This window comes from Pelophylax lessonae (genome assembly GCF_965119305.1).
Source record: "Pelophylax lessonae genome assembly, chromosome: 7".
Taxonomy (NCBI): Eukaryota; Metazoa; Chordata; class Amphibia; order Anura; family Ranidae; genus Pelophylax; species Pelophylax lessonae.
The window spans coordinates 115,193,567-115,220,423 of NC_138774.1; the positions used below are offsets into that span (position 1 = coordinate 115,193,567).

The window sequence follows — 26,857 nt, forward strand, 5'->3', positions numbered from 1 at the left end:
TGCAGGTACCGCTTACCGGAATCAAAATATGTGAAGGCCAAAATATGACAAACCACTCCAACTGCCCTCAGGAAGTAGACCACGGTGGACCTCGCGGTTCCCACGTAGATCTCCTCAATAGGATGTTAGCATATGGAATACAAAAATGCAAAACGCCATAGCGTAAAACCAAAATGGCAAAAGTGGAAAAATAACACCCAAAGTGATTGGGAACGCCAAAATTCAAATGCTGAAGGGTGAATATGGTGAGTAGGTGTGAATATAGATGGAAAACTCAATCACCACTAGAACTCAATAGGTACTTCTTACCGAAGTGTGAAAAGGTAGTAGCCAAATAAGGTAAAGTCAGACACCTCCCCCAGTAGGACTGCAGCTTACCAAAAAGACAAATGTGAAGAGCGTAAAAACAGATTGAAGGTCCCAACCATGCAAACCAGAGAGGGCAACACCGATTATGAATACCCTTACCGACTCCAGGTAAATATGTTCAATAGGACCAATCCACTATGACCTCCGCTGGGGGCTCCACTGGGGACTCAGGATGCAGATGAAGGGCATCTCCTCTGCTGCCACTTCCACCTCCGCAGTGGAGCCCCCAGCGGAGGTCATAGTGGATTGGTCCTATTGAACATATTTACCTGCCCATTACTTACCTGGAGTCGGTAAGGGTATTCATAATCGGTGTTGCCCTCTCTGGTTTGCATGGTTGGGACCTTCTATCTGTTTTTACGCTCTTCACATTTGTCTTTTTGGTAAGCTGCAGTCCTACTGGGGGAGGTGTCTGACTTTACCTTATTTGGCTACTACCTTTTCACACTTCGGTAAGAAGTACCTATTGAGTTCTAGTGGTGATTGAGTTTTCCATCTATATTCATACCTACTCACCATATTCACCCTTCAGCATTTGAATTTTGGCGTTCCCAATCACTTTGGGTGTTATTTTTCCACTTTTGCTATTTTGGTTTTACGCTATGGCGTTTTGCATTTTTGTATTCCATATGCTAACATCCTATTGAGGAGATCTACGTGGGAACCGCGAGGTCCACCGTGGTCTACTTCCTGAGGGCAGTTGGAGTTGTTTGTCATATTTTGGCCTTCACATATTTTGATTCCGGTAAGCGGTACCTGCACAGTTACCTCACTTCACATTTCCATTATTGGACATTTATACGGACATTTCTATACCATATATATTATATTATATGTTTCAATTTTTAGCGCAACTTATTTATATTTAAGTCTGAAGGTGTCGAGCTTCGTGGCAGTTCCGTTTGCTCAGTTCCACACAAGACCCAAACAAAGGGAAATTCTTGTTGAACAAAGATCCAAAATCTTTTGACACTATGATTCGGTTGAGTCACAGCACAAGGAGTGCTCTTCTGTGGTGGCTTCACTCGTTGGCCCTACGCCGGAGCAAGTCCTTCCTCCCATTGTATTGGACCGTGGTAACCATGGATGCCAGCCTGTCTGGCTGGGGAGGAGTGCTTGGGAAGTTGTGTCCAGGAGTCCTTGACCGTGGAGCAGCGCCTGCAGGGTTGTCAAGTTTGGATTCAATCAGACAATGCCACGGCCGTGGCTTACGTCAATCAAGTGGGTACCAAGAGTGTCTTGGTGGCCCGGGAGGTGGCTGAGATCCTGAAATGGGCAGAAAATTTTGTTCCAGCCCTTTTTGCCGTGCATATCCCAGTAGTGGAGAACTGGCAAGCGGATTATCTGGGTCGTCAGGTGTTGGATCAGGGGGAATGGTCCCAGCACCAGGAGGAGTTTCACTGGCTGGGTGTCTGGTGCGGGACACCCAATGTTGACCGCTTAGCCTCTCGACTCAACAAGAAGGTACAGAGGTTTGAAGCCAGGTCTCGGGATCCTCTGGCCGGCACCACAAAAGCACTGGTGGATCCTTGGGGTCAGTATCGGCTGATCTATGCGTTCCCTCCACTGAAACTCCTGCCAAGGCTTCTGCGCAGGATAGAGGTGGAAGGGATTCCGGTGGTGGCCCCAGACTGGCCTCGCTGGTCTTGGTACACAGATCTGGTAAGTTTGGTTGCTGATGCTCCTTGGAGACTTTCCCCTCAGGGAATATCTGCTGCTCAAGGGCAGATCTTCCATCCTGCTTTACAGTCACTGTGTCTTTAAGGGCGTGCCTGTTGATACCCAGGTATTGGAGGACAGGGGTCTTTCTGACTCAGTGATTCCAACACTGTTGAAGGCTAGAAAATCTACCTCCAGAAAGATTATCATTGTACGTGGAAATCGTACATCTCAAAGTGCATCCTCGCCTTTTTCCGGTGGCTAGGATTTTGACCTTTCTCCAAAGAAGGGCTGAACAGCAGTTTGCCTTGGGTACTATTAAAGGCCAAGTGTCAGCTTTGGCTGTGTTTTTTTCTATTTTTTATTTTTTTTAATTCCTTTCAACGCCCCTTTAGCTACGCATGCCTTGATTCATTTTTTTTATTCAAGGGGTTCGCCATATTGCTCCTCCGATACGATCCCCATTACCTTCGTGGGGTCTTAACTTGGAACTGTCTGTTATCCAAAACCTCCCTTTTGAGAACATTAGGGAGATTCCTTTGCTTACACTGTCGAAGGTAGCCTTTTTGGTGGCTATTACCTCTGCTCGCAGAGTATCTGAATTAATGGCGCTATCCTGATGTTCACCTTATCTGGCAGTCCTATCAAAATGCAATCCACCTCCAAATACCAAATGGCATTTGGGTCAAACTACATTCAGCAGCGCTATCACATTTTTGTTATACGTAAAATTATGTGTATAATATCCTCCCCCCCATAGGGTCTATGTATCCAAGCAGTTGCACAAAATATGATGTCCACTGTACACTTTAAAAGCAGTGAGAGACTGTATCAGTACACATTGGGTTGTTCAATCAATTTAAACATTCTCTGGCGGTCCACAGAGATAAAGTGGTACTTCGACCTAATCAGTCTTTTCTTCCTCAGGTGTTTTCTGATTTCCATTTGAATGAAGACATTGTGTTGCCTTCACTCTGTCCTAAGCCCAAGCATCCTAAGGAAATTGCCGGGCCTTCTTTGGATGTGGTTCGGACCTGGCAGCTCCTGAATCTTTCAGGAAATCAGTCTCTCTCTCTCTCTCTCTCTCTCTCTCTCTCTCTCTCTCTCTCTCTCTCTCTCTCTCTCTCTCTCTCTCTCTCTCTCTCTCTCTCTCTCTCTCTCTTTCTTTCTTTTCCTCACGGAAGGACCTTGCAAGGGATTGGCTGCATCTATCGTATATAGCCACAAGTAGTAGGGCTACCTATAGCGCTTGCTGTGAATAAATGGGGCTGGGTACAGTGCTTAACCAATGCAAAATATTATACCAAAGGGATGGGTAACAATTGGAACAAGAGGCCTAAGTTGCTGTATTTGTAGATAATCTGTAAGATCTAGTAGTGCATGTATATAAATAAAGTGAATACAGTAGTTTTAAGGCGCGGAGTGTGCTAACAGTGAGGCAATAAATAGATAGAGTTGTCACATAAGATGGGTACACCTGAAGAGTTGCATTAGATGTAGCACATATGCGATAAATAGTAATTGCTATATTTATGGATACCTCTATAGTGCTTGATAAGGTGTTGGATAATGAAGACAAGGTGCTCACTAGGACATGATATAAATACAATAATAAGGCTGAATTACATATCAATGCATAATTGTAGTGATCCAGAAAAAATCATATGAAAATCCTCATAAAAATCAAAAGGCAAAGTTCATGGGTGACTAGAAGTGCAAATTTTACAGTGGTAAGTGTTCAATAAATACTCAAAGTTCATAAAAATCCTTATAAATAAAGTTCATGGGTGACTTGAAGTGCAAATTAGGCAGGTATTTCTTGGGTGCAAATAAAGTGCAGGTGCTCTATGCTCAGCTTCCAAACAGTCAGGTGATGATACTTGTTTCCACCGTGGAGGGTAGTAAAAAAACACACTCACCAGAATGAATGGGTCTTGTATACCGTATATTATTGAGACCGGGTACTGCTTGCTTGGCCACCTGGACCAGGGTAGGTTCCGCTGAGGGGTGTAGTGCCCCAATCCTCTGGACTGTCACCTCCTAGTTTATCTCCATCCGTAGGTCCGCCCCGTTTTAGAGTAAAAAGAAGGCTCCAGATAGTGTGATATCGTTTTAAGAGCAACCAGCCGGCGCATCCACCGGCTGAATGGAGTCCCGATCAAAGCCGAATGTGGCTTCGATCGGGTCTCCGATGAGGTAACCCGGAGGCTGCGTCCATGACGTCACGTCCGGGTTACTCGGCTGCTAAAGGCGCCAACTTTAAAAAATTAGTGTATTCAAAAATGCCGTTTTCGGCGTTTTGAATACATGGAAGTGTAGTGGAGGGGTTTAGGGTCTTTTAGACCCTTGATCCCTCCATAAAGAGTACCTGTCACTGCATATTGCTGTCACAAGGGATGTTTACATTGCTTGTGACAGCCATAAAAGTGATCAGATTTTTTTATTTTTTTTAAAACCTGTGGGAAAATTAAAAAAAATACATAAAATAAATGGGATAAAAAAAAAAAAAAATTTTAGTCGCCGTAAGCTCGTGCACGAAAAAAAATGTATACGGAAGTCGCGTCGGCAAATAAAATCGCTGTTCAAACCGCAAATGTGAGTTATCACCGTGATCGCCACAGCGTGAGCAATAATTAAAAAAAAAAAAAAAAAGAGCTACTCTCTAACTCTAAACTGGTAACCATTTAATGTTTAAAGCGTCGCCTATGGAGATTTTTATTGACCGTAGTTTGTCACCATTCAGTGGGTGTGCGCAATTTTAAGCCGTAACATGTTGGGTATCTCTTTACTCGACGTGACATCATCTTTCGCAATATACAAAAAAATGGGCTAAGTTTACTGTTTTTTTCAAATGCAGTGAAATGTCATTTTTCCGAAAAAATGGCTTTGAAAGACCGCTGCGCAAATACCGTGTGACAAAAAATATTGTAATGACATCCATTTTATTCTCGAGAGTCTTTGCTAAAAAAAATATATATATATATATATATATATATATATATATATATATATATATATATATATATATATATATATATATATATATATATATATATATATATATATATATATATATATATATATATATATATGTGTGTTTGGGGGTTCTAAGTAGTTTTCTAGCTAAAAATACAGATTTTTAACTTGTGAACAAAATGTGTCAAAAATAGGCTCGGTCCTTAAGTGGTTAAGCAATGTTAACATTTTTGTTGATCTTTTCAGGAAGAAGTTACCCATACTGAAAATTCGGGGGCAAAAATTGTAAATACTGAACCAAAGCAAAATGACCCAAAAGAGGTGTGTACAGAATTTTATTTGCTTATGCTAAAAAATGTTTATCAATGTGTGTAACCCGATCAGGAATTAACGAACATGAGTACTTTCATCATTGTTAAAATGGCATTCTACTTTACTTATCCAATAACCACACAGATGTCAGGAGTGTAAAGATTAGGTGTTCCCTTGTAGATATAGCGGGTAAAATAAGTATTAAACACGTCACCATTTTTCTAGGTAAATACATTTCTAAATGTGCTATTGACATGAAATTTTCACCACGTTGGTAACAACCTGTGCAATCCATACATCCAAAGAAACCAAAACAAATACGTTCAGAAATTAGGTTATGTGTAATAAAATGGAATGACACAGGGAAAAGAATTGAACATGCAAACTGAAATGTATTTATTACTTAGTACAAAATCTTTTTTGGTAATGGCCACTTCAAGACGCCTCCTCATGTGGAGAAACTATTTGCATGCATTGCTCAGGTGTGATTTTGGTCTTCCACACAGTCTTCAAATTTTGAAGGTTCCGTGGGCCTCTTCTATGAACTCTAATCTTTAGTTCTTTCCATAGATTTTCTATTTGATTCAAGTCAGGTGATTGGCTGGGCCATTCTAGCAGCTTTATTTTCTTTCTTTGAAACCAATTAAGAATTTCCTTTTGTGTTTGGGATCATTGTCTTGATGAAATGTCCACCCTCGTTTTCAACTTCATCATCCTGGTAGATGGCGGCACGTTTTTATCAAGCATGTCTTGGTATACTTTTTCATTCATCCTTTCAATGACATGAAGTTTGCCAGTGCTGTATGCTGAAAAACATCCCCATGCCATAATATACCCACCTACAAACTTCACTGTTGGTATGGTGTTTTTGGGGTGATGTGCAGTGCCATTTGTCCTCCAAACATGGTGTGTTTTGATGATATCCAAAAAATAAACTTTTGGTCTCATCTGACCAGACTATTCTCCCAGTATTTCACAGGCTTGTCTAAATGTTGTGCAGCAACATATTATTTCTTCAGCAATGGAGTCTTGCATGGTGAGAGTGCATACAGGCTATGGCAATTGAGTGCATTACTTATGGTTTTCTTTGCAACAATTGTATCTGCTAATTTCAGGTCTTTCTGAAGCTCTCCACAAGTGGTCCTCGATTCTTCTGAATCTTTTCACTCCTCTGTCAGAAATCTTGCGAGAAGCACCTGGTGGTGGCCGGTTTATGGTGAAATTATGTTCTTTCCACTTCCGGATTATGGCCCCCAACAGTACTCACTGGAGTATTCAGAAGTATAGAAATCCTTCTGTAACCAATACGATCAGTAGGTCTTGCAGTAATAAGGTTGGGAATGTACTGAGAGCGTTCTTTGCTTTTATTCATTGGGAGTGGTTTCTTGTGTGACACCTTGGTAATGACACTCCTTTTTATAGGCCAACAGTTGAGACTAAACCAGCTGATATTAATTTGCACTGACGAGGGCAGGATTGCTTTCGAATTACTGATGGCATTCAGCTGGTGTTTTGGCTTTCTGTGCCTTTTTGCACCTCCCTTTCTTCATGTATTTTTTAATACTTTTTTCCCTGTGCCCTTCCATTTTATTACACGTAACTTAATTTCTGAACCTTCTTCTTTTTTTTTTTTTTTTGTATGTATGGGTTGTTACCGATTATATGTGGTAAAAATTTCATGTCAATAGCACGTTTTAGAAATATATTTACCTAGAAAAACGGTGATGTTCAATACTTCTTTTACCTGCTGTATCTAAAGACATCAGAGAGTCCACAATGTCTGGATCACATAATGCTAGTATGTCTGACATCTTTTGAGTCTTTATTCCTTTTTTTTCTTTTTCTTTTCCTGACTATAGAAGACAATGTATGTAAAAGCTGCCTTTGGCAGAGGCAGTTTTTTAATATTTTCCAGTTCTTCACTACTGTTTTAGTCACAGACTACAGACTGGGATGTAGTTTACGTGATGTAAATATGGATTTTTGAACAATGGCCTTTAACTAGAATAGCCATTTAGTGTCTAGATTTTTTTTGATCTTGTGGGCAGATATTGATGGTATATTTCCCAACCTGAATATGGAAACCTTAGGCTCCCTCAAGTATACCTGGAATCCATGGTAGGGCAAGATCTGAGTTGACCAGTTTTCACTTTGCTCCTTGAAAATTAAAGTCAAGTTGCATAGATTACTTTCTGTGAAAACCAAATGTAAAAATAAATCGCATTTGCCCCTGATAGATATTGGCATCTAAACTAAGCAAATCTGAACCTTTCCCATGTCAAGCTTGACCCTTGCCTCTTTTGATTGAGGCCACCTATCACATTAGGCCACTGGTAGGGAGACTTGGGAGGCCTGTTGGAGTGGGCTAAGCTTCCTTTAGCAAGAAATGAAGATTGGCACGTAATATACGTTGCCCAGAATACTGGATCCACTGTTTTTTGTTGTGTGGTTTTTTTTACAGAAAAGAACCTCTGCTTTTATACACTTTAAAAAAAACTATGTAAGAGGCAATGAAATGACAATATGGTACTGATGCACACTGTATGACGTGTGGTTATAAACCAGTATGTTTTATTGATAAAATGTAATGTCTTGGTAGATTATTGAGAGCATCATCGAAGAAAGTCAAAAGTCCTCAGCTGTAGATGAATGCCCTAATACAACTGAAAATGTGGTAACGTTAAATAATTCAAGCTCCGCTGTAGAGACTGCTCCAGCACTTTCAAGCAACATCCCTGAACTGTTGATTACGGAAACTGATTTTGACGATTATGCAGAAGAACTTCGCCATAAAGAACTGGATGGTCATTTAGGGTCAAAACCAAGTGAAACGCATGACATCTCAATTCCTCTCATTGAACAGTTAGTAGAAACCTCTAAAATTGTGGAAATTATACAACTAACCGAAGATCTTCAAATCTCGGAAAAAGAAGAAAGCACAAAAGTATTAGAGTATGAGGAGGTTAAAGATATTAAGGATCAAGAAACTGGTGACTATGTGCCCAGAGAGACGCCAGCTACTGAAGCTGTAGAGCAGTTGCCACCTGCTAAGCCACCTCGGCAGATTACTGTTGAGCCTGACATAGTAGCAAGCACTAAAAAGCCTGGTCCCTCACGTCCCCCACTTCCTTTAAATGCCCCTCCACCAAGGCCACCACCACCTGTTAGGCCAGCACCACCGCCTCGTAAGAAGAAAAACGATTCGGACTATGAGAGCCCAAGATCCTCTGGCTTGGAGTGTAAGTATATGAGCCAGGGTCTAACAAACAATGTCTCTAGTAAATGACCATGGTTCTTGAATCAATACACAATGTTTAAAAGTTAAATTCAAAAAAGGTATTGCTTGAAGGAGAATCCCAAAAAGGATTATCTGGTTGATTTTGTACTCGTGGGTCATGCTATATATACTATAATGTTAACCTAAAGGCAAACTCCGTAACTCTTTAATATAAACACTTATTCTGTCGTGGCACACAGTGCTTTCAACTGGACCAATGGCCACTAAAGTAAAATATAACCTTTATTAAAAGTCTAATTAAATGTATAATGTAGTGTTTCTAAACCTTTTCAGTCAAGGCACCCTTTAAAATTATGCACAATCTCAGGGCACCCCATTCTAAAATGTAAAAAATTAAACTAATATTTTTACAGCAACATTGGCACATGTAGGACACCAACATTAGAGGTGTTTTATTCTTACAAAGCAAATATACCTTTGCACACTTGTGCTGACTATTATTCCCATGTTTCTCTAATGCCTCAGTGTCTGTCTCACTCAGCCAATGTGATCCCAGAGCTGAAAGAGAGAAGCAGGGGATGGGCAAACAAGGGTTCTGTGCAGGCACCCAACATCCACCTTCTCAACCGATGTTGTTGTCATTGGTTGTTAGGAGGCCAGCAGCTAGAAGGTTGTAATGGTGGCCAATTTAAACCTGCGGCTTTAACTAAAAGGCTCAATCCACCTACTGACTTGTATACAATTTTTGCTATTTTGCCAAGGCACCTTTTAAAGAAACCTGAAGACACCCTGGTTGAAAAAGATTGGTATAATGTAAGATTGTGTGTATGCTTTTTAACTTGTAGGGTGATACTGACAGACTCCCACATACACAAAGCAACTATTTATAATGATGGTATACATAGTCACAATAACACAGTGTAGATTATACCAATCTCTACCCACAGTTAAATAACTGTCGTGGAGGAGAAATCGATCTAGTCGTTCAGTGATGATACAAAATAGCTAAACATTCTGTAGGGAATGAAGAAAGGTGGTAAGGTAATGTTGGTGCAGTGCTTGGAGTCAAAAATCAGATTATAAAGTCCTAATAACTGCCTCTTAGTGTGGACCCCCATCATGGAAGGTCAAAAAAGCTTTTTCAAAGTGATCCTGGAATTGTTTAACCACTTAAGCCCCGGAAGATTTTACCCCCATTCCGACCAGGGGGTATTTTGCGATTCGGCACTGCGTGACTTTAACGGACAATTGCGCGGTCGTGCGACACTGTACCTAAACGAATTTGGCGTCCTTTTTTTCCCACAAACAGAGCTTTCTTTTGGTGGTATTTGATCACCTGTGCGATTTTTTGATCACGCGCTATAAACAAAAAAAGAGCGTCAATTTTGCAAAAATAGCAATATTTTTCACATTTTTTTATATGAAATTCCCCCAAAAAAAAATGTAAAAATCAAAATTTAACTTTTTCGGCCAATTTGTTTTATGCTACCTATGTTTGGTAAAAAAAATCGCAAAAAGCGTATTTTGATTGGTTTGCGCAAAAGTTATCGCGTTTACTAACAAAGGGAAAGATTTTTGTCATTTTTGTTGTTTTTTTTTTTTTTAACGTGTAATGGCGGCGATCTGCGATTTTTTTTTTTTTGCGGTACTGCGACATTGGGGCGGACAGATCGGACCCTTGACTGACATTTTTGACACTTTTGGGGTTACCAGTGACATTTCTACAGTAATCAGTGCTATATATATGCACTGTTACTGTAAAAATACACTGGTAGTGAAGGGGTTAACTTTATTTGGGAGGGAGGGGCTGTGTGTATCCCTAGGGGCGTGCTTTCTACTGTGATTGGCTGTGGCTTCAGCTGTAAGGACACTGATCAACGGATCTACATACTAGATCCGAGTGATCAGTGTCTTAACAGCAAGGAGAATGACAGGTGGCTTGTTTACACAAGCTGCCTGACATTCCCCCTCTCCCCCGCCGATCGCCGAGTGACCGGCGGACATCGGGTCCGCCGGTCACACGCGCGGGGGGGTCTGTGACCACGCGGGAGCGGGAGCGCGCCTCCGGGGGCGCGCGCTCGCTCACTAGACCCTCACAAGCTAGTGACGTAGCCCTACGTCACTTTGCCTGTGAGGGGCTGACTGCCGACGTAGATCGGCGTTAGGCAGTCGGCAAGTGGTTAACTTGAGCTGAATCTCCGGCTTCCCCTTAAAAAAAAGCTTCTGCCTTTACAACTCCTTTATCTTAATGCATTCTATGCATTAGGATAAAAGGCTTTCTTTGTGCAGCAGCCACCCCAGCACGCCCTAATACTTACTGAACCCTAAATAAATAAATTATGCTGCGCAAATATATAAATAACTATCAGCCAGTGAATAAATGAATAAGGATAAAAAATATAATAATATACGTGTGTGAATAAAACAGATCAAAATTGATTCCTAAAGAAGTAATACAATGTGCAAATATTAAAAAAGTCAAATATTAATAAATTAATAAACGTGTAGAAAAAAAACAGTAAACTCTCAGATGATAATCAATAATAAATACAAAAAAGTGCAAAGTGATGCAATGTGCAAAATATAAGTCCAATGTAAACAAGTCCCAGTGATATTTGGTGATGAAACAACACTCCTAATATAAGTGATCAGACCACCTAAGAGTGGCTGGTGCTTCCCCAAAGAAGTGAGTGACCAGAGTGTCACAGCTCAGTAGCAACCGTGCACCCCCTCGTGAGTGGGTGCTCACCTCAATATAGATTCAATAGAGCATAAATGTAGGGGATCTCATAAAGCCCATCTGGATAGATATGGCTCCACCCCAACGATACCGATCTGGCCAGTGCCCGCAATCATACGTCATATGCAGATATAAAAAACTTGCAATAGTGCTGAAATAATTTAAAAACTTTTATTCATAATAAAACAATAGTTAACACACTCACATGTATTGGTGCATAAAATGCACCTTTTAGGAAGTCATTAGTGCAGAAGATTCACCGAAGGAAATACCGTGGTGGTATAGTGAGAGACGCCGTAATCATCTGCCTCCTCCTATGCTCGGCAGCCCCGACAGTCTCGCCAGCAGATAGCGAAGCGTTCCGTCAATCCTTGCCCCTCCCCTACGCGTGACGACACGATTTTTGCACAGCACTATTTATTTATTTAGATCCTTCACACTGTTGTGAGAAGTGAAGTGCTTGCAGCAATTTATCTTTTTACTCAGGGAGGTTGCTCGCGGGATTTTTTGTTTACTTACCTGAACCATATCTCTGATCCACGTGTCCCTTGGCCGTTCGGGACTCGCCCTCCTGATTGGCTGAGACCCAGCAGCAGCGCCTTTGGCTCCTTGTCAATCAGTCAATTAGCCAATCAGGAGAGTGAGGGGGCAGGGCTGAACAGCTTTGTGTCTGAATAACCATGGGGAGCTGCAGCTCGGCTCGGGTGCCCACATAGCATGCTTCTTGCTGTGGGGGCACTCGACTGACAGGAGGGGCCAGGAACAGCAAAGAGGGACCCAAGAAAAGGAGGATCCAGGCTGCTCTGTGCAAAACCACTTCACAGAGCGGGTAAATATAACATGTTTGTTTTATTTTTAAAAAGCGAGACTTTACAATCACTTTATTAAGATACTACTGCACTGCCCACAATATCCATATTGCTCTCACTGCAATGTGTGTAGGAGTTCATTTATCTCAGCAGATGATGCTAAAAACCTTTCGCTGAGCTGTGCATGAGTCGCTCAGTCTACATTGCAGACACGCTTGTAAGAAGAGAAAGTCCACCTGCGCTTTATTCAGCTATCATTTGCGCCAGTGTAGGTAATCTTACTGGCATGTGCAGCAAATTCTGGTAGTTCTTACTATGGTGTACAGGTGGTGGTATGTCAGTACTGGCCTGGGCTGGGAAGCAATAATATATGTTTACTGTTCTCTGTGCAATTTTGACATGTACTCCGTCGTATTGTGGAAAATCAGAAAATGTACTGCCTATCTGTCCTTTCAACCTTTTTAAATAATAAAAAAAAAAAAAAAAAAAAAAAAAAAAAAAATTATAAGAAAATTAAAAATTCATGTCAGGAAAGTTGCCAGCCCAGCAACCATTTTATTCCTCTGTTGGAAAGCATTTACAATCCTTCCCTGTTTAGAAGGGATTGAAAAGCCACTTTATACAAAAGAGCTGATGGATTTGTGATCAGAAGGTACAGCGCCTTGAAAAAGTATTCATATCCCTTGAAATTTTCCACATTTTTGTCACAACCAAAAACTTAAATGTATTTTATTGGGATTTTATGTGATAGAGCAACGCAAAGTGGTGCATAATTGTGAAGTGGAAGGAAAATGATACATGGTTTTCAAAATGTTTTACAGATAAATGGAGTGTGGTGTGCATTTGTATTCAGCCCCCCTGAGTCAATACTTTGTAGATCCACCTTCCGCTGCAATTACAGCTGCAAGTCTTTTTGGGTATGTTTCTACCAGCTTTGCACATCTAGAGAGTGCAATTGTGAAAGTCTTACTGCAGATTCTCATTTGGATTTACAGCCAGGTCCATAAATATTGGGACATCTACACAATTCTAATCTTTTTGGCTCTATACACCACCATAATGGATTTGAAATGAAACAAACAAGATGTGCTTTAACTTCAGACTTGCAGCTTTAATTTGAGGGTATTTACATTCAAATCAGGTGAACGGTGTAGGAATTACAACAGTTTGTATATGTGCCTCCCACTTTTTAAGGGACCAAATGTAATGGGACAATTGGCTGCTCAGCTTTTCCATGGCCAGGTATGTGTTCTTCCCTCATTATCCCATTTACAAGGAGCAGATAAAAAGGTCCAGAGTTAATTTCAAGTGTGCTATTTGCATTTGGAATCTGTTGCTGTCAACTCTCAATATGGGATCCAAAGAGCTGTCACTATCAGTGAAGCAAGCCATTATTGGGCTGAAAAAAAAACAAAACAAACCCATCAGAGAGATAGCAAAAACATTAGGTGTGGCCAAAGCAACTGTTTGGAACATCCTTAAAAAAAGAACGCACCGGTGACCTCAGCAACACCAAAAGACCTGGAAGACCACCAATGGTCAGCCCGCCCCGGTTCTCGAACAAACCTGAGGACTTCACAGTTCAGCTGTATTTATACTTAGATCAAATTGTACGCAGGTGGACTCTGTATTTACTAATTTGTTCCACTAGATTTTAGTTAGGGGTATCGGAGTAAAGGTGGCTGAATACAAATGCACGCCACACTTTTCAGATATTTAGTTGTAAAAAAAAAAAAACCTTGTGAAAACCATTTATCATTTTCCCTCCACTTTACAATTTGTGTAACTTTGTGGTGATCTATCACATAAAATCCCAAAAAAATACATGTGTTTTTGTTTGTAACATGACAAAATGTGGAAAATTTCAAGAGGTATGAATACTTTTTCAAGTCACTTTATTTGTGCCTTTTGTGAATATACTGTGACATAGAGATGTATTGGAGAGTGGTTCGCCTATTAAAAAAAATAAAAACGTGTTTTTCCAGTAAAATAGTGCATTTATTTTTCATTTTTATTCTCAGGAGCCTGCAGAGCACTGCACCCAAGATCAATAGATCATGGGTGTAGTGCCTGGCTCCTGTACACTCTCTCTCTCCAGCTTTCTTGCCCGTACCTCTGTATGGGCTTTCTGTTAGAAATGCACAGATTCCTGTAAATGAATGGTGCAGCTGTTTGGGTAGAGCCCTGCGCAGCTGTGCCAGTTTTGAAATGTGGTAACGTGGAGAGGAACCCTTGCCATCTGTCACATAGGGGTGAAGGGGACAAGGAGGGGTGCTTCATAGTAACCTGTTACACCATAAATAGAATGGTGAAATATCCTTGAAGGTGTGTGTGTGTGTTGTTTTTTTTTTTTTTTTTTTTTTTTTTTTTTTCTCGTCATTTTTGGGTTTTCACACTTTTTTTTTTTTTTTTTTTCTCCTTCGGGTAGCAGGGGTGCAGGTGTTTGGTCTGGGCTTTAATTAGTGATCTGATGAGACCTGCCTCTGCTTTCTGCTTCATACACTTCATAAACTTCCACTGCTTGCTAACCAATGATTAGATGTATAATTATTGTCATATAGTTGGTGGTACATTTTAAACAGCAGATAGGTGTACAAAACTGACCGATGATTAGAAAATCATGTGTTAGAGCAGTAGTATGAAGAAACAAAAACCAGCTGTTTTAGTGCTAGGTTTAACCAATTTAATACTGGGCACTTTTACCCCCTTCCTGCCCAGGCCAATTTTTCAGCTTTCAGTGCTGTCGCACTGATGGGCCGCTCTGATGAGGAGGAACTGACAGGCACCACTGGTGGGCACAGCGGGAGTAGAATAATGCCGATTAACCTGCACATACTGTTACACTGTGATCAGCTGATCACATGGTAAAGTGCCTACGTCATTGGCGCTTTATCGTGATCGTAGATACAGTGTGTCCGAGCAACACACCGTACCACTAAATGAGCGGCATGTTATGAAGGACATTGTATATTGTCCAGTCACAACAATTAAACCACCGCCTGGCTGTCACTTTGCTATAGATCTGGGTGGAATGGGGTTAAATAATATTTGAGTTTGGTTTTAACGTAGACTACGGGTCCCTCTTAACATGTCAGCAAGCTGAAAGTGCTGGTTTAATAGTTTAATGCCTCTGTCTGCCATCTCTGTTATTTCCATCCTATTCACGTGCTAATTTAAGGGATAACCAATTTGAAGGATAACCTTTTAATAAAAAATAAATGCACATTTCTCTTTCGTTCATTGATGGACACCGCTTCTAATCTTCTTAACCATTGGATTATACTGCCATCTACAGGAGTAGAACACTAGGCAGAAAGGTCTGGCTTCGCCTATGGGCAGTCCCAGGGGGTATACTCGCTCTCTGCTTATAGGTACTTAGTTTTATTTTTCTGCCTAGTTAGGAGTAAGGACCTAGTCCCTTGCTGGCATATCTGGCCCTGGCAATTTTTTTCGACGACGGGCTAGATAATCTAAATCCAGTGGTCATCTCAGTCTGGCCAGCGAGCGTGCGCAGACATCGGCTCTGTGCTAGGTCAGCCACGGCAAAGCCTCACCAGACCGGGGCTGGCCTGCAAGTAAAAACGCCTCGCAAGGTCGCATATGACCGGGATTCGGCCTGAGTCGCAGCATTCCTCCTGGCCGACAGCCCCCCCCCCCCCCCCCGTTTCTATGGCGAGGGGTTCTGTCTGTAGCGGTGCCTGCCTGGTTCCTGGTATGGTAAGTAGCTGTCCCCCCTCTTTCCCCTGGAGGGATTTGGGGTGGATATGGGCCCCTCCATGGGACAGTCACCTGGTTTCCTCTCCTTCCCATCAGGCACCCCCCACCTTCACCTACCCCCCCCCTCCACTTATGCTGGGGCTATGTGGGTGGTCTGGTTCATCTCCTGGGGTGGGAGCAGGGTGCTACGCTGGCAAAGGGGGCGCACCACCGGCGACCCGATCGGCTATGCAAGGGTGGGGGGCTGTACCAGGTGGGGGCTCCTGCCAGGGCACCCCTGTCCTGCCTGGGCCTGTCCTTGAGGCCTAGGGATCCCTCCTGGGTCCCTGGTAGACTTGTGGGGCTGCCATTTTGTTGTAGCCTTGTGCTGCAATGCACAGCGGCCATGTTTGTGTAGTCCGGCGGCTATTTTACAGTTGTCTGCCATAGAAAACAGTGGCGGACATGTCTGGACCCTTCTGGGCATCATTTTCGGTGGTGGGAGCCCCTCCTCATCCTCTGCTCCTGGATCCTTTTTGTTTCCTGATCGCTGCTCCATGCAGTGCAGATTCCTCCTGGTGGCTGCGGTGCCTGCGGACGGAGGTCCTGGAGTCCTTTGTGTCCCAGGTGAAGGTAGCTTTTAGGCAACGGGCTGGCATAAATCGCCCTCTGCCTCATCTGTTTCATCCGATCCTGAATATGATCTAGCCGCCGCAGATGTGGGTCACCCAGCTTAAATCCTCAGATAGTGAGTTGGATTCCTTCATTTCTGCAATCGCGCACAAAAAGGTGCTGGTGGACGCAGTGATTGTATCTGTGCTTGAAACTTAAAGTTGGAGGACGCAGCTGCGACAGAGGCGCAGGTTCCCTTTGGCATTCACAAGCCACCCAGAGCGGCAAAGGTGTTCTTTCTCCTCCTATTTTGACAGAATTGTCACTAAAGAGTGGGGACCACCAAAGCGTCCCCTTGGGGTCCCTTAGCGAGTTGCTAGGTGATACCCATATGAGGAGTCCCTACTTAAGAAGTGGACTGTTCCACTGGTGGTGGACCCTCCGGTTTCCAGATTAAACAAGGCAACCATGATTCTGGTTGAAGAGTCCCCGGCCTTTAAGGACTTGGCTGACAGGAAGGCGGAGGCTGTGTCCTGCAATAATGTACATCCTGACTGGTTCAGCACTGAGGCCGATATTCACCATTGCCCTGGTATCACACACTCTGACCAAATGGGCTAAGCTTTTGTGCCTTGACCTGGAGGGGATGTAGCTCCCCCCTGCCTTTGCTGAGCTGGTGGACCAGCTGGTCCAGGAGCTGCAGTTTATCTGTGATGCCTCTTTGGATTGGATGCGGCTCCCCTAGTGGCTCGGCTCTCTGCTTCGGCAGTGGTTCTTCGGCGTGTCCTTTGGGCTCAAATGCTGGTCTGTGGACCAGACTTCTAAAAAGGTCTGACTGATCTTCCCTTTCAAAGAGATTGCCTGTTTGGTGCTACCCTGGATGACATCATTAAAGGGCTCACAGGGTGGAGGAGTACCTTTTTTATTCCGCAGGTTACTAAGGGCAAGGACCCTCATTATGAACGTGGGCCCTCCTTCTCGTCTCAAAGTTTTTTTTTTTCGTCCCTCAGGGTCAACTGACAAGGGATTAAAGCCCTTCGGGGCCTCCTCTGGAAAATCCAAGCGAACTTGGGTCTGGCAAGTCAAGAGCAGGCTTCTCCAGACCTGCGGACAAGGCCCCTTCAGCAGGAAGGCATGCTCTCACTCGTATGTGTGGGTGGGGGGGTCTTTGCTGGTTCTCGGACCCGTGGACTTCCCTGGTACAAGACAAGTGGGTCCACAAGGTCATATGTTCCAGCTACAAGATCGAGTTTCGTTCTTGCCCTCCGGTAAGGTTCTTCCTTCCAACGTGCGACTGTTCCCGGTCTGCTTACAGGCTCTTTTTGGGCCTGTGAAAGACCTTTTTACTTCAAAGGGTGACCGTCCCAGTCCCTGTTCCAATTTTCGGGAATGTTTTCAGAGATTTTTTACTCAAAACTGTTTACAGTCCCCAAGAAGAAAGGCAAGGTGCTGAACTGCTTTGTGCGTGTGCAGAAGTTCAGAATGGAGTCCATTCGCATGGTGGAGGCTTTCCTGCATAAGGGGGATTTTTTTGCCTCCATCGAAATGAAGGACCCTTACCTTCACATTCCAGTATATGTCAGTCACCAGCGCTTTGCCGTGTGAGAGGAGCATTATCAGTTTGTGGCGTTCGTTTTTTTTCTCACCTCCACTCCTTGTGTCTTCACTAAAGTGTTGACCCCGGGCTAGCATTATGCCAGTGGGGGATCGCATTACTTGGTTACTTTGACAACCTCCCTCTGCGAGTGGAGTCTCCTACTGCTCTGGTGGAAAACCTGGAGATCTCCATACAAACTCTGAGGCAGTTTGGCTGGATTCTGAATTTTCAAAAGTCTGCTTGGTTCCATCCACAAAGCTTGACTATCTGTGCCTAACTCTGGACTCTGCCTTAGCCAGAGTGCTCCTTTCTCTGGACAAATTCCAGAAACTGTTGCTGCAATTTGCCTCCTGCTGTCCAGCAGATGGTCATCCCTCCGGACTTGCATGTGGGTGCTGGGCCTGATGGTGTCTACTTTCGAGGAGGTTCCATACAAAGTCGCTGCAAGAGATTCTGGCCAACTGGGACAAGAATCTGCAGTCTCTGGACAATCCGATCGGGCTGAGCCGGGAAACTAAAGAGTCCCTGATATGGTGGCTTTGTTCTTCGGTGCTTCGGCTGGGGAACGAAGGATGCCAGCTGGGGAGGCGTCCTTAGAAGAAATTCTGCTCAGGAGATCTGGACACTGGAAGAGTCCAGACCACCGATCAATGTCTTGGAACTCCGAGCGATCAGACTGTGCCTGAACCATTGGACAGATCGTCTTTAGGGATGTCCAGTGCGCATTTAATCGGACAATGCCGTGGCTTGTCAATCACCAGGGGGGCACAAGAAGTGTCCTGGTGGCTCCGGAGGTAGCCAGCATTCTAAGTTGGGCAGAACTGTTTGTTTCAGCTCTCTCCGCCGTACACATTCCAGGGCTGGAAAACTGGCAAGCTGATTACCTCAGGCAGGCATTGGACCAAGGGGAGTGATCCCTTCATCTGGATTTGTTTCATCAGTTGTGTCTCCGGTGGGACATCACGAGGTGGATCTGTTGGCGTCTCAGCTCAATAGAAAGGTGCAGAGGTTTGTGGGTCAGTCACGGGATCCTCTGGTGGACACCAGAGATGTGCTGGTGGGGTCAGGATCATCTAATTTACACCTTTCCTTCTCTCAAGCTTCTACGCAGGATCGAGACAGAAGGGATTCCGGTCATCTTAGTGGCCCTGGCCTGGCCTTGCCGGGCTTGGTACGCCGATCTGGTGTGGCTGGTTGCTGACGTTCCTTGGAAGCTTCTTCTCAGGGAGGATCTGCTGTCCCAAGGACCAATCTTCCATCCTCTTTACAGTCGCTGTCTTTTGACGGCTTGGCTGTTGAATGCCAGGTGCTGATGGATAGAGGTCTTGTCTGAATTGGTGATTCCAATGCTGATAAAAGCTAGGAAATTTACTTCCAGGAAGATTTACCATCATACATAAAGACGTATATTGCATGGTGTCTCTTGGTGTTCATCCTCTGCTCTTTTTTGCTGGCTCAAGCTCAAGTCTTGACCTTTCTTCAACGCGGGGGGGGGGGGGGTGAGCAGAAACTGGCCTTTAGTACTATCAAGGGTCAGGTGTCGGCCTTAGCGGTCGTCTTTTATGGGCCTTGGCCTCATATTCCCTGCTACGTATTTTTCTTCAGGGAGTTAGGCACTTGACCCCTCCAGTGAGGTCTCTGTTGCCGCCTTGGGACCTCAGTTTGGTGCTCTGTCTTCCAGAAGCCTGATTTTTGAGAGTCTTCGGAAGCTTCCACTGCTTACTGTCCCAGAAGGTGGCCTTTTTGGTGGCTATCACCTGTGCGCGCAGGGTGCCTGAAATGGTGGCGTTATCCTTGTCATTCACCTTACTTGGTGGTTCACAGAGAAAAGGTGGTTCTTGGCCTCTGTCTGTCCCTTTCTCAGGTTGTCTCTGATTTTTCAGTTGAATGAAGACCTTGTGTTGCCTTCCCTGTGTCCCAGACTAAAACATCTGAAGGAAATTGCTTTTTATGCCTTGGATGTGGTCTGGGCAATTGGGTGTACCTGGCAGATACGGAGTCTTTTAGGAAGTCCCACTACCTATTTGTGCTCACAGATGGGCCTCGGAAAGGTTGTCTGCTTCCTCTGCGACCATTTCCAGATGGATCAGACAGATGGGTGGTTCTATTCAATCAAGGGTCAGGTTCCTCCTTTCCCTGTCAAGGCGCATTCTACTCGGGCGCTCAGTGCCTCCTGGGCCTTCCGTCATCAGGTGTCAGTGACGCAGGTTTGCAAGGCGGCCACCTGGTCATCGGCGCACATTTTCACAAAGTTCTATATAGTGGATGTGTTGGCGTCTGCGGATGCTTCCTTTGGCCGCAAGGTTTTTGCAGGCTGCGGTTTAGAGGACCTGGACCTCTTTTGACGGTGTATTGTGGTTTTTTTTTTTTTTTTTTTTTTTTTTTTTTTTTACAGGCGAGCTCCAGTTGTTTTGGTTGAGCTCCTGTTTGGTTGGCTATGGTTAGCCTTCGGAATTTATTTTTCGCTGTTCCCACCACTCATGTTTAACACTGCTTTGGGACGTCCCGATGGTTTAGAAGATCAGGAGTTGTGTCCGTCAATGAACATCAGAGAAATGGAAATCCCATTTTTTTTTTTTTTTTGCAGGTAAAGTGCATTTACTATTTTTTGTTTTAGGAGCATGGAAAGCATTGCATCAGCAGATTACTAATGCCATGCAGATCTCCTGCAGACTGTATGAGCTGTGTGCATGTACATTAGGGCTGCGCATCTTCACTTATCTCACGATTCAATGCGATTACGATTATTAGGGTCGCGATTCGATACGATTCGATTCCGCGATGCATCACGATTACTATGGTGACCCTGCTCTAAAGGCGGATCTATGGGGACCCTTCTCTAAAGGGGGATCTATGGGGACCCTTCTCTAAAGGAGATCTATGGGGAGCCTGGGCCTGTCCTAAAGGGGATCCAGGGGAACTGAGCTCTAAAGGGGGGGGTCTATGGGGACCCTGCTCTAAAGGAGATCTACGGAATAGATCCCCTTTAATGCAGGGTCGCCATAGATCCCCCTTTAGAGCAGGTCAGCATCCCCAGAGATCCCCCTTTAGTAGAGCAGGTTCCCCCATAGATCCCCCTTTAGTAGAGCAGGTTCCCCCATAGATCCCCCTTTAGTAGAGCAGGTTCCCCCATAGATCCCCCTTTAGTAGAGCAGGTTCCCCCATAGATCCCCCTTTAGTAGAGCAGGTCCCCTCATAGATCCCCCTTTAGAGCAGGCCACATCAGGTTTGAAGAGTTACCTGATGCTAGTTGTAGTACCGTAGGCCCTGGTAAGGAGGAATGCTGGGCTCTGTAGTCCCCCTAGTTGTAGTATAGCAGGCCCTGGTAAGGAGGAATGCTGGGCTCTGTAGTCCCCCTAGTTGTAGTATAGCAGGCTCTGGTAAGGAGGAATGCTGGGCTCTGTAGTCCCCCTAGTTGTAGTATAACAGGCTCTGGTAAGGAGGAATGCTTGGCTCTGTACAGAGCTACAGAGCCCAACATTCCTCCTTACCAGGGCCTGGTATACTACAACTAGGGGGACTACAGAGCCCAGCATTCCTCCTTACCAGGGCCTACTGTACTACAACTAGGGGGACTACAGAGCCCAGCATTCCTCCTTATCAGGGCCTACTGTGCTACAACTAGGGGCACTTCAGAGCCCAGCATTCCTCCTTACCAGGGCCTGTTATACAACAACTAGGGGGACTACAGAGTCTGACCACAGCGTGCCCCCAGATTGACCACAGTGTGCACCCTTTCAATGCCAGAGTGACCAGCGTGCCCCCAGATTGATCACAGCGTGCCCCCAGATTGATCACAGCGTGCCCCCAGATTGATCACAGCGTGCCCCCAGATTGACCACAGTGTGCCCCCAGAGTGACCACAGCGTGCCCCCAGATTGACCACAGTGTGCACCCTTTCAATGCCAGAGTGACCAGTGTGCCCCCAGATTGACCACAGTGTGCCCCCAGATTGACCACAGTGTGCCCCCAGATTGACCACAGTGTGCCCCCAGAGTGACCACAGTGTGCCCCCAGAGTGACCACAGCGTGCCCCCAGATTGACCACAGTGTGCACCCTTTCAATGCCAGAGTGACCAGTGTGCCCCCAGAGTGACCACAGCGTGCCCCAGATTGACCCCAGTGTGCACCCTTTCAATGCCAGATTGACCAGTACACTTACCTGCAGTGGCAGGCGTCTTCTCCTCGGTCCTCCCGCCTCCTCCGAGTCCTCCGCAGCCCCCGCTCTCCTCGGTCCTCCCGCCTCCTTCAAATCTTCGGCCACACATGATCCCCCGCTCTCCTCGGTCCTCCCGCCTTCTCCGAGTCCTCCGCAGAATCACTCCGCTGACGAGGAGGGCAGAGCCGCAGAGCATAGGCTAGGCAGGCAGTGGGCGGTCTGACCGGCGCCCAGCCGGAACTTCATGTGCAGTGCAGCGGTTCATGATGCGACGCGGCGCTTCTTCATGTATACCCCGCCCCCGGAAGGGACTTCAGTAGGTAATCGATTATTCAACCACCCCGAATCGATGCAGAATCGCGAAGGGTCGCATCGCGATGCATCGATTCGGCGATTATATTCAGCAGCCCTAACGTACATCATACAGGCAGGCAGTTTTACACTAACAGGAAGAATCTATGAACTACCACAGCGCTCAACAGCACCATGGTAGTTCATTGTGAACTACAAGCCGACAGCCGCAAGGGCTATTAGTGCTTGTAGCTCATTGATTCAGAGGGACCTGTGAATGAACTTGTGGGCAGAGCCCCCCACTGTTGCACGCACTTTGAATTGTGGCAAGAGTGCGTGGAGAAGTTCCCCTGGCTCGTTGCCACAAAGAGGAAGGGGTTCAGGGGAGATGGGTCTGATGCTGAACATGTTGCACCCTAAATATAGGTGTAACCTGTTCAGAAAGGTTAACTAATCCTTTTAAGAAACATGAAAATGCAGGTGTAACAGTTAAAATTCATGCTGTGCTGTAAATTTGCACATATTTCAGTTGCCTTCATTGTATACTGTGTTGCCTGACTCTATTTTTATTTTGCAGTTACAAAAGATGCCTTTCTCCCTGGAGAGCTCCTGTCCCCAAACACTGTGGCAGAGGCAATAAACAGGGATTGTCCGCCTTCACTGGATCTAGCTAGTGCAACAAGCGGGGATAAAGTGGTGACTGCTCAGGTCGGTGTTTTTCAGATAAAAGTAACCTATTACGTTTTTGGCACAGCAGAGATACATCTGTCCCCCTATATGAAGGTGTCTGAGGGAAAGGTGTTTTTTGCTGTCTGCACTTCCCAAAGTAGATCTTATTTTGCATTTGCACATAATGCTTTTTTTTTTTTTTTTCTGTGGCTCCACACAGACTTTGGACTGTTGTCTCTCACAGATGCTTTAGTAAATGTTTCATTTTTGAAGTGCCAAATTTCTGATTTATGTGCAGGTGATATACCAGGCTAGTCCACAAATGTTGCAAACCAATCGCATTTGTATTAAACTTTTGTCTGTAAACCTGCTTTTAGGAAAATGGAAAGGCGGCAGATGGTCAGCTGTCCAGTTCGGCAACAGAGAGTTCTGGTCCCCAGAGGCCCCGGTCTAACTCTGGAAGAGAGCTCACAGATGAGGTAACTCATAACTTTCTGTAAGAGTCTGGTTTGTTTTTATATAAAAGTTTAAATCCTGTCAGCCCCACTATTTTCAGGTACAAAAAAAAAGATCTTCCTTGGCTAATTGCCCTGGAGTTTACAGTTAGTGTTGTTAAACCCTCCTTTTAAAAAATGACATACAGCTGCATAATCTGCACTAACTGTGCTTGCAGTGTGCTTTCTCTTTTCCTAATGTCATCTCACTGTAATTTCCATCTTAAAGAGAAGTTTGGGAATTAAAAAAAAAAAAAAAAAAAAAAAACAGTCATACTGTCAGACCCTGGTCCTGGTCTGCTAATGCGTTACAAGGTGCCATAATTGGCAGGGTTTAGGGTTTATAGTGGTCGAGCAGTCCTTCACATCTGCATAAGAGACTGTGGGTTTCTTTCAGGCCTTGGCTATGGTATGCTTAGCCGCAAGGAACAAATAGCTGGCCAGTTTCTGTTAAGGGAATAGACCTGAAATAGGGCAGTGCAGTAGGGCCAAATTTGTAGCCTTACAAAAATGGGTAAATGGAATAAGGTGTGCAGGAGCCTTAAAGTCCCAGACCAAAATCTTGGTTGGGTGCGGGCAAGTCAACCAAGTATGTGGCGTAGTCCACAGCCCCTAAAACATCTAACACTATATGAATGATTTACATGTGCTATTTATGGCTTGGAACCCAGTATCCTCTTAGTAAGACTTTATTTGCTGCCTTCAGGGTGGTAGTATTGGATGAGCATTTTGCAATAATGGAACAGGCTTTGCTCCATTCCTCAGGGTCAATAGGTTTAGGTGTTGCCAAATCATGCTCCCAAAGAGACGTGCAGGAGGGAAAAGATTGAGAGGCACCGCCCGTACTCAAGGAAGAATAAATTGCTCAGATAGTACCTTAGGCCCCGGGACACTACAGGTTTTTTAATGAGGTCTACAGTGTGCTCCCACCTGCCTGTAAGTTTAGGGAAGTGGCATTGGTAAGTATGGAGCCAACAGCTTTTAAATATTTAAAAAGAGAGTGACTGGGGATTTTGTTTATTTAAACACTCTAGTATGTTTGCAGGATGGACAGCAATACTTTTTACATAAAAAAAAAAAGGGGGGGGGTTTAATAAGATTTTATAGTGTATATATAAAGCCAATACTTATTTCTCTTTCGTTCATTGACGGACACCGCTCCTGATCTTTGTGACCATTGGATTATACTGCCCCCTACAGAGTAGGACACTATGCAAAAAAAGAATCTGGCTACGCCTATGGGCAGTCCCAGGGGGTATACTCCCTCTCTCTGCTATAGGTATGCAGTTTTTTTCTGCCTAGTCAGGAGTAAAAACCTAGTTCCTTGCTGGGATCTCTGGTCCTGGCAATTTTTTTTTTTTTTTTAGATAGAATTTTTTTCTCTTAGATTTTTCCTGTGAGATCTACAATCAACTGCTGGACTGGGCGACGGGTTGGATAATCTAGATCCAGTGGTCACCCCCAGGCTGGCCAGCAAGCGCACCCAGACCTCAGATCCATGCTAGGTCGGCTGCGACATAGCCCCACTGGACAGGGGCTGGCTTGCGAGTTAAACTCCTCGCGAGGTCACATACGACCAGATCTTGGCCCGAGTTGCAGCGATTCTCCTGGCCAACAGCCCCCCCAGTTCGATGGAGAGGGGTTCTGTCTGGAGCGGTGCCCACCCGGTTCCTGGTATAGTGAGTACTGGTCCCCCCTGGAGGGTTTTGGGGTGGACATGGCCTCTCTTTAGGATGGTCGGACCCCCCCCCGGGTTCCCCTCCTTCCTGTAAGGCACCCCCCTTTTAAGCTGTACCCCATCCTACCCCCCTCCACTTATGCTGGGGCTGTTTGGATGGTCTGGTCCACCTCCTGGGGGGGGGGGGCAGGGCGCTATACTGGCGATGGGGAGTGTGCTGCCGGCGACCGGATGATCGCTTGTGCGTGGGGGTTGTACCAGAGGGGGGCTTCTGCCAGGGCCTCTCGTCCTACCTGGGTCTGTTCTTGAGGCCAAGGGATCCCTCCTGGGTCCATGGAAGCCTCATGGTGCCGTGCGGGGCTGCCATTTTGTTTTACCCTCTGTGTTTCCATGCACGGCGACCATGTTTGTGTAGTCCAGCGGACATTTTGTGGTGGTTTGCAATTTAAAATAGCAGCGGCCATAACCATGGAGCACTGTGGGCAGTGATTTCATTTTACATCCTGATCACCTTGCATGCAGTGGAGATTATCCTGGTGGCTGCAGGGGCCTGTTTCTGCTGGGTGGTGAGTCTGGTGGGGTTCTCACCCTCTCTGCAGAGGATCGCTTGATGCTTTGTGCCTGGTGACCGGATGGTGTTGCCAGCGCAGTGGGGGTTGACTCCTGCAGTGTTTTACACCTTTTGTCTGGAGTCCCTCTGGTGACACATGAAGTCTTTGGAGCACATTTCCACACCTGATCCTCTCTCTGAGGCTGCGAGGCACTCCGGGTCCCAACCATCCATCCATGAATTGACGGCAGTCCTGGAGTCCCATGTGTCCCATGTGGAGGTGGCTTGCGGGTGACAGGCTAGCAAAAAGCCCCCCCTACCTTCCCCTGTCTCGTCTGTCTAATCAGATCCTGAATCTGATTTGGCCGCTGTGGATGTGGGTCACCCTGCTGGGTCTGCAACCATGTGCCTGGAATCCTTGGATAGGGAGGATTATTCCTACACATCTACGACCGCGTACGAAAAGGTGCTGGTGGACGCACTGATTGTATCAATGCGTGAGACCTTAAAGATGGAGAATGCAGCTGCAAAGGAGACGCAGAGGTTCCCTTTGGCACTCACAAGCTATCTAGAGTGGCAAAGGTGTTTCCTTTGCCCGCCTATTTTGACAAAATTGTCTCTAAAGGGTGGGGACGACCAAAGCCTCCCCTTGGGGCCCCTAAGCGATTTTTCTAGGCATTACCCCTATGAGGAGTTCCTTGTTAAGAAGTGGACTGTCACACCGGCGGTGGACCCTCTGGTTTCCAGATTGAACAAGGCGACCATGATTCCGGTTGAAGAGTCCCCAGCCTTTAAGGATCCAGCTGACAGGAAGGCGGAGGCTGGGGCCCGCAATATTTACACTCTGGCTGGTTTGGCACTGAGGCCGATATTCACCATTGCCCTGGTGTCCCAAACTTTGACCTAGTGGGCTAAGCTTTTACGCCGTGACCTGGAGGGAGAACAGCTCCCCCCTGCCTATGCTGAACTGGCGGGCCAGTTGGTCCAGGGGCTGCAGTTTATCTGTGA

The 26,857-nt window shown here is 45.3% G+C and overlaps 1 protein-coding gene across 1 annotated transcript in view; it reads left to right on the plus strand.

The window, feature by feature from the left end:
* WDR44 (WD repeat domain 44) overlaps positions 1 to 26,857 on the plus strand; it is a 176,293-nt gene that overhangs the window by 78,964 nt on the left and 70,472 nt on the right. Inside the window, exons 3-6 of the mRNA XM_082263435.1 lie at positions 5,251 to 5,325; positions 7,916 to 8,555; positions 23,036 to 23,166; positions 23,505 to 23,606. Of these exons, the coding sequence (XP_082119561.1) occupies positions 5,251 to 5,325; positions 7,916 to 8,555; positions 23,036 to 23,166; positions 23,505 to 23,606 (948 nt within the window). The remainder of the gene's footprint in view (positions 1 to 5,250; positions 5,326 to 7,915; positions 8,556 to 23,035; positions 23,167 to 23,504; positions 23,607 to 26,857) is intronic.